The 8,294-nt window shown below is 37.1% G+C and overlaps 1 protein-coding gene across 1 annotated transcript in view; it reads right to left on the reverse strand.

Moving 5' to 3' along the window:
- Positions 1-2,311, reverse strand: part of GMNC (geminin coiled-coil domain containing) — a 39,494-nt gene extending 37,183 nt beyond the window's left edge. Inside the window, exon 1 of the mRNA XM_007936036.1 lies at positions 2,271-2,311. Coding sequence (XP_007934227.1) covers positions 2,271-2,311 — 41 coding nt within the window. The remainder of the gene's footprint in view (positions 1-2,270) is intronic.
- Between the last annotated feature and the right edge of the window lie 5,983 nt (positions 2,312-8,294).

Consider the following 8,294-nt stretch of genomic DNA (forward strand, 5'->3'; position numbering starts at 1 on the left):
GAAGAACTAACAAATCTGTCCTGGAAGTGCAACTGGAATGCTCCTTTGAAGCAAGAATGGCCAGACTTTGCTTGGCCTACTTTGGTCATATTGTCAGAAAGGACTGTTCCCTGGAGAAAGATATAATGCTTGGTAAAGTGGAGGGCCAATGAAAAAGGGAAGGCCCTCAATGAGATATATTGACACAGTGGCTACAACGGTGGTCTCAAGTACAAAAAATATTGTGAAGCTGGCACAGGACTGGGCGGTGTTTTGTTCTGTTGTTCGTAGGGTCACTGTGAGTCGGAGCTGACTTGAGGGCACCTAACAGCAACAAAAACAAAAATGGCTGATCCACCACTCATCTAACAAGTTTGTTGTACTATGGTGGCTTTTGTGTAGCTGCGATGTTGAAAGTTTTGTCACCAGTATTTCAAATTCCAGCAGGGTCACCCCTGGTGAACAGATTTCAGTGGAGCTTCCATAATAATACAGACTTGGAAGAAGGATGTGGAGGTTTATGTCTGAGAGAATTGACCACTGAAAACTTTATAAATAGCAGTGAACATTGCCTGGTATACTGCTGTAAGAAGAGTCCCTCAAGTTGAAGACCCTCACTATATGGCTGGGGAAATCTTGTCTTCTCAAAGTTAATGATGTTGATAGAGTAAAGCTTTTGGAACATTCATTTGCTTATGGAGCATGACTCAAAATGAGAAGAAACAGCTGCAAACATCTATTAATAATCAGAATGTTGAATATACAAAGTATGAATCTAGGAAAATTGAAAATTTTCAAAAATGAAATGGAATGCCTAAAGATCAATACCATAGGCATTAGTTAAAATGTACTGGAATCAACCATTAAGAATTGGACAATCATATGATCTACTATGCTGTGAATGACAAATTGAAGACAAATGACATAACACTTGTTATCAAAAAGAATATTTCAAGATATATCCTGAAGTACAATGCTGTCAGTGATAGGATAATGCCCACATACCAATAAGAAAGACCAGTTATACTATTATGATTCAAATTTATGCACAAACCACTGAAACCATAGATGGAGAAATTGAAAATTTTTACCAATTTGCACAGTCTGAAACTGACCAAACATTCAATCAAGATGCATGGATAATATCTAGTAATTGAAATGCAAAATTAGAAACGAAGTGTTGGTAAAAATAACACCAGTGATCTCATGAAAGAATCTTGCAAGACCAACAATTTATTCATTGTGAATACTTTTTTTCAAAAATATAAATGGTGACTACATGGACCTCATCAGATGAAATACACAAGAATCAAATAGACTGTATCTATGGAAAGAGACAAGGGAGAAGTTCAATGTCATCAGTCAGAAGAAGGCCAGGGGTCAACTGTGGAACAGAACATCAAATGCAAGTTAAAGTTGAAGATGAAGAAAATTAAAACGAACTCACAAGAGCCAAAACATGAGCTTAACTATATCCTGCCTGAATTTAGAGACCATCTAAAGAATAGATTTGACACTTTGAATATCAGTGACCAAAGACCAGATCAGTTGTGGGATGCCATCAAGAACATCATATATGGAGAATTCTGGAATGATGGTGAAAGAGGCAGACAAGCTACACATACCCTCTACAACAAAGAAATGAGAAACCAATTGAAACAGATGTAGAAGATAATCCTGGAACCTTGAGCCTTGGAAGGAAAGGATAAAGATCTGAATTAAAAACCAACTAGTAGTAGAACCCACCATCCACTCCTCAGAAGGAAGACGGGGCAATCTACTTCCATAGTGATATTGCCTCAGAAACCCAAGGAGGGATCACTATGAGTCAGGTCCAACTTGACGGTGTATAGCAACAACAACAACAACAGTAGTAGAACCTGAAAGAAAACCATGAATAAGGAAACAAACAGAGATGTCAGCTGTCCTGACAGTGAGGCTAATTTGAATATTTACAAGTGGCATTCTGATCTGGGCAACAATCCAAGAATTGGTTCTATTTGTTAAAGAGTGCATAGGTAACCGCACTGGTGGTTGATGACTAGACAGGAAAATAGCAAAAAAAAAAAAAGAAAAAAAGGAGACAAACAGAGGTATGGACTATAGGCTTTCCCGAGGGCATGGCCATTTTGAATATTTGCAAGTGGCATGGCCATTTTGAATAATTGTAAGTGGTATTCTGATCCAGGAGGAAACCTAAGAATAAGCTCCACTTGCAGAGGACAGCACAGGCAACCTCACTGGAGACTGATGACTAGAAAATTGCTATATTCTCCTTGTTACCATTATACCCCACACCCACTTGGCGAACAGAGGTATGACCATCCCCCATCTCCGCACATCTTCTGAACTGACAGTAATTCAATTCCTGTCTGGGTGTCCTGCAACCAGTTGCCTTCTTGGTGGGCAGAAATTGGTTCCAGCACTAGGTGCCCTGTTTCTAGCCACATTTTGGGCCAGCAGGAATTTTTTTTTCTGATAACAGATACCCTACCTCCAGCCAGCTTTGGGTGTGGCAGGAAATTTTTTTTCTGGGAATGGGACTCGCTCCCAGTTAACTTTTGAGACAGCCAGGAATTAGTCTCTGTCTACAAGCTCTGCCCACAGATTCATTGTGAGGTGGCTCGAACTCCCTTTGGAACCAGGTGACTTTTTCCCAATCACTTTTTGGACTAACAGAAACTTTTTCTTGGTCCAGCGGCCCTGCCCACAGACACTGTACGGATAACGGGGAATTAAGCTGAAATCGAGTGCCCTGCCCACAGTTGCCCTCTGAAGAGATAGGAACTATCTCTGAGATCAGTCACCCTGCTCCCAGCAGCATATTGGGCTGGCGAGAACTTTTTCTGGGTCCAAGTGCTCTACACTAAGGCAGGAATTGGAGACAGCAGGAATTTTTTCTGAGACCAGACACCCCTATCCCCAGCCACATTTTCAGCAAGTAAGAATTCCTTCTGAAACCAGGTGCCTTGCTCCCACCACCATTTAGGTACACAATTACTTTTTCCAGGCCAGATATCTTGCCCCGAGACATTTTGGTCAAAAGGGACACTTCTGAGATCAGGTGCTTTCCCTCAGTTGTGAGCAGACAGGAACTAGTGGCAGGACTGGACCAGGTGCTGTGCTTCCCATTGACTGCTTGGCCAGCAGAAACAGCTACCTCCTATAGTTTTGTGTTTGTTTATTTTCAAATTATTCTTTTTCTTTTTTATTTTCCTCTTTCCTTCTTTTCTTTTTATTCTTTTTTCTTTCCCTAGTTTTTGGCTCTAATTTTATTTTTCCCCCTTTTGCTGGTTCTCTTCTTTTTTCCTTCTTTTCTTCTTTTGGTTCTGCCCATCCTTGGTTGTCTTTGTCAATTATTCTCATTTTTTTCTTTGTTATTGTTTTTCTCTTACTCTCTTCTCTTATCCCTCCCTCCCACATATTCGGAGGGATTTTGTTTTTTTTTCCTTTTTGTCTTGTGTTTGAATTTTATATTTATTGCCTTCCTCTTCTTCTTCTTCTTCTTTTTTTTTTTTTTTTTTGATTGTTTCTGGTTATTTATGTGGTTTGTGTTTTGTGGCCTCTTGATTTTATTTTTATTTTTGTCTGACTGGGTGGGAGACAGCAACCATGCCCACATGACTCAACTTGTACCTCCTGCAGCCCCACCCACTGGGTGAGGGCCACCACTTGTTTATGCACCAACTGATTAATGATAGATTGTAGCCAACACTAGCCCAACTCGTCCTCAACTACTTTTAACAGAGATCTGTGCACACACTGTCATCCTCATCACATATACCAGGATACAGGTGGTGAGTGCCTAAGTGATGCCAGATTAGCACATAGAATAGAAACCAATGACATCAAAATGTCTCTGAGACAACTGATCATCAGAGTCCACACAAAGAAGAAAGATAAAGTAGTACAAACTAGGGAAAAGAATACAGACACAGAAAACCTCCCTGAGGAAGAAACAGCATTAGAACTGCCTGATAAGGAATTAAAAAGAATTATATTTAGGTAACTTTAATAGCCTGAGAGATAGATCAAGGAAAACACTGGCAAAATTAAGGAAAACATGACAAAACTCAGACCAGTTTATGAAAATAATACAACAAATTGACAAAATAAATGAAAAATTAGAGACCATACAAAAATAAGCAAATAGAAATTCAGAAGATTAATATTAAGATTTCTGAAATAGATAACACTTTGAATGGACAAAGTAATAGGATTGAATCAATGGAAAACAGATTTAGAGAGATTGGAGACAAATCTTTCGATACTGCTTTGTTAAGGCATTAATCAGAAAAAAGATCAAAATAAAATGAAGAATGCTTAAGATTCATGTGGGATACCATCAAGAGGAATAACTTGCATGTGATCAGAATCCCGGAACAGGAAGAGACCAATAAAACCACAGAGAAAATTGTCAAAGATTTGTTGGAAGAAAACTTCCCTAACATGATAAAAGATGAGAAGATATCCATTCAAGAAATTCAATGAACTCCAAGCATGTAGACCCCAAGAGAAAATCACCAAGGCATATCATAATGAAACTCACCAAAACCAAAGACAAAGAAATCCTGAAAGCAACACAGGAAAAATGAAAACTTACCTACAAAGCAATCAATAAGACTAAGCTCTAATTTCTCAGCAGGAACTATACAGGGGAGAAAGCAATGGAATAGTATATGTAAAATTCTGAAAGAAAAAAAAGTGGCTAACCAAGAATTACATACCTAGCAAAATTGCCCCCTGAATACAAAGGTGAAATTAGGGCATATCCAGAAAAACAGAAATTAAGGGGATTTTTTAAAACCATACCAATCTTACAAAAAATGCTAAAAGGAGTCCTGTAGACAGAGAACCAACAACAGCAGATAACAACCAATGATTAACACACATGATGACAAAACCCAGAAACCAATACAGTTATAGAAGCATCCAAAGTAAAATAAACTCACAAGACTGTAAACAGGGAACAAGAGACATCAACTGGTAAATGAAGACAACTAAAAACCAGAAAAAAAAGGGTAGTGTAAGTACAGAACTTCCAAATGGAGAGGAAGTCCAGACAATTGTGAGATAAACCAGACTGTTCTAAACTTGGAAAGAAAATAATAAATTACTGGGTAACCTCAAAGAAAATTAATAAACTTTGCCATCAAAATTTAAAAAAAAAGTAGAGGCAAAAATATTTAGCAAATACTAAAACAATAACAATGAAGGAAGTGATTACAAATTCCATAAACAAAATGAGCTCAGCACAGAAAATATTATGGAACAAAGATCTCAGCAACCGCATGGAAAACATATAACTAAATGACATCAATAAATTCATAGATAATTACACAGAATGTAAATGAATTAAATGCACCACTCAAGAAACAGAGAGTTGCAGATTGGATTAAAAAAATACCATGACCCATCAATAATGCTGTCTATAAGAGACACACATTAGACATAAAGACAAAAATAGACTAACACTCAAAGGTTGGAGAAAGATACATCAAGAAAATGACAACAACAAAAAACAGGAGTGGAAATATTAATTTCTGATAAAATAGACTTTAAGACAAAAACCACCATAAGAGACAAAGAAAGACATTAAGTAATGATTAGAAGATCAACTGAACAAGAGGACATAACCATAATAAATATCTACACACCCAATGAAAGAGCATCAAAATACATAAATCAGACATTAACAGAATTAAAAAGACAAATAGATGACTCCACAGTAACAGTAGGAGACTTTAATATATGACTTTCAATGAAAAGTAGAGCAACTGGAAAGAAATTCAACAAAGATACAGAATAACTAAACAATGCAATCAACCCAGTTGACCTTATAGACAAATACAGAACACTTGACCTACCACCACCACAATATACATTCTTTTACAGCATACATGGTAAATTCTTCTGGATAGACCATATGTTAGCCCACAAATCAATCCTTAATAAATTTTAAAACACAGCAGAACTGCAAAGCTTCTTCTCAGATCATAATATTATAATAGTAGAAAACAGCAATAGGAGGATCAATGGAAAAAGAGCAAACACATAGAAATGGAATAACTCTCTCATTAAAAACTATGTGGTAACAAAAACCAAACAAACCAAACTCACTGCTGTTGAGTCAGATCAGACTCATAGTAACCTCTCCTTGGGTTTCTGAGGCAGTATCACTATAGAAGTAGATAGCTCAATTGTCCTTCCAAAGAGTGGCTGGTGGGTTTGAACCACCAGCCTTCTGCTTAGCAGTCAAATGCCTTAGGCACTATGCTACCAGAGCTCCTATTTGGTAAGAAGAAATAAAAAATTACATTAAAAAAGTCCTTGGATCAAATTACAATGAAAACACAGCATACTAAAATCTTTGGGACACAGTAAAATCAGTGATCAGAGGGCAATTTATAGTAATAGATGCACACATCAAAATAGAAGAAGAACAAAACTCAACTACTTAACCTAACATATCCAACAATTAGAAAAAGCAGCAAAAAAAAAAAGCTTACAGAAGAAAAGAAATAATAATGATTTGAGCAGAAGTAAATGAAACAGAAAATAGATAATAGAAAAAATCAATAAGACTAGCAGTTGGTTCTTTAAAAAGATTAACAAAATCAAGAAACCACTGGCAAACTTAACAAAAGAAAAGAAGGGAAAGATGCAAATAACACAAAGAAGAAATGAAATGGGAGATGTCACCACAGAACCAACCAAGATAAGAAGGATAATATCAGAATACTATGAAGAACTGTACTCCAATAAATTTGTAAACCTAGAAGAAATAAACAGATTTTTAGAAACACACTACTTATCTAAACTAACACAGACTAGGGTAGAAAATTTGAACAAATCCATAATAAAATAAGTAATCGAACGGGCCATAAAACCATGAAAAACAAAAAATGTCCTGGACTGATAGTTCTGGTAAGATGGTGAAATAAGTGGAAACACTGCACAGACACTCTTCAACAAACAAAAGGGGAACCAATTAACACAGACACAGAAGATAATCCTGGACCCATGAAGTCTGAAGGGAAGGATATAGAAATGGACTAAATTCCAACTAATAGAAGAATTTGCATGAAAATACTGAAAAAGGAAAGATACAGTGCTGCGGTCTGGCAGCAATCCTGATGGCACAGATAGCTTGGATATTGCCTAGTGGTGTTAGGACCTAAGAATTAACATAAAAATCAGCCCTGCTAACCAGGGACTGCATGGAGGACTGCTCTAGTGGCTGGAGAATAAAAGGGGAGGCAGTGAAGAGGACGGCAGATGGAGCTGTGGACTTTTGCCTGTCCAGAGGGTGCAGCCATTTTCAGTGTTTACAAGTGGTTTGACCATTGTGGATATTTAAAGTGACAGCATTCTCCCAGATTCCAGGGACTTAACAGGCTCCACTTGCCGGGAACCACAAGGACACTCCAGACACCAACAACTGGAAAGGTTCTAGTTTTCAATTTTTCTCTTTTCCCTGTTCTGGGTTCCAATTTTTTTTTTTTTTTTTTTCATTCTCATAGTTAACCCTGTTCCTTGCTTTTCTTTTTTGCATTTTTCCCATTTTTTTCTTCATTATACTCCTACTCTCCCTGTTTCTTTAATTGCCCTTTCCCCAGATATTGCAGCTGTTTTTTTCATTCTTTTTTTTTTGGTTATTGTTCCTGTGTGTTTACATGGTGTGTTTTTTGTCCACTTCCTTCTACTTTTTTGATGGTTATTCAACTGTTATTTTTGTCTGAGTGGGAAACAATAACAGTCCCCATACGACACAACTACACCCACACATCCCGTGGCTTCAGTTACTGAGTGAGAGCCAACACTTCCTTCTCAACCAACAGGCCAAAGATAACCAACCACCAAGAAAAGCCTGACTCACCCTTAGCTGCTCTTCACAATAGTTAACAGAGATCTAAATACAACAACATCACACTGTCTTGGAGACAACAGACCATCACAGTCCACATAAAGAAGCAAGACAAAGTGGTAGAAATAAGGGAGCAGGATAGAGACCTAGAACACATCTGTGAGGAAGAAGCAGCATTGGAACTTCTGCATAAGGAATTAAAAAGAATTATATTTAGATATCTTTAAAGGATTGAGAGACAGATCAAGAAAACACTGACAAAATTAAAGAAAACACAAACAAAACCCTAGAAAAAATTTAGAAGAAAATACAAGAACAAAATGATAAAATAAATGAAAAATTAGAAATGATTCAAAATCTACAGATAGAAATCCAAAAGATTAATGCTAAATTTTCAGAAATAGATAACACACTGAAAGGGCAAAAGAGTAGAATTGATGCAATGGAA

This window comes from Orycteropus afer, unplaced genomic scaffold, assembly GCF_000298275.1.
Source record: "Orycteropus afer afer isolate SDZICR_OR568_19922 unplaced genomic scaffold, OryAfe1.0 scaffold00032, whole genome shotgun sequence".
Lineage (NCBI taxonomy): Eukaryota > Metazoa > Chordata > Mammalia > Tubulidentata > Orycteropodidae > Orycteropus > Orycteropus afer.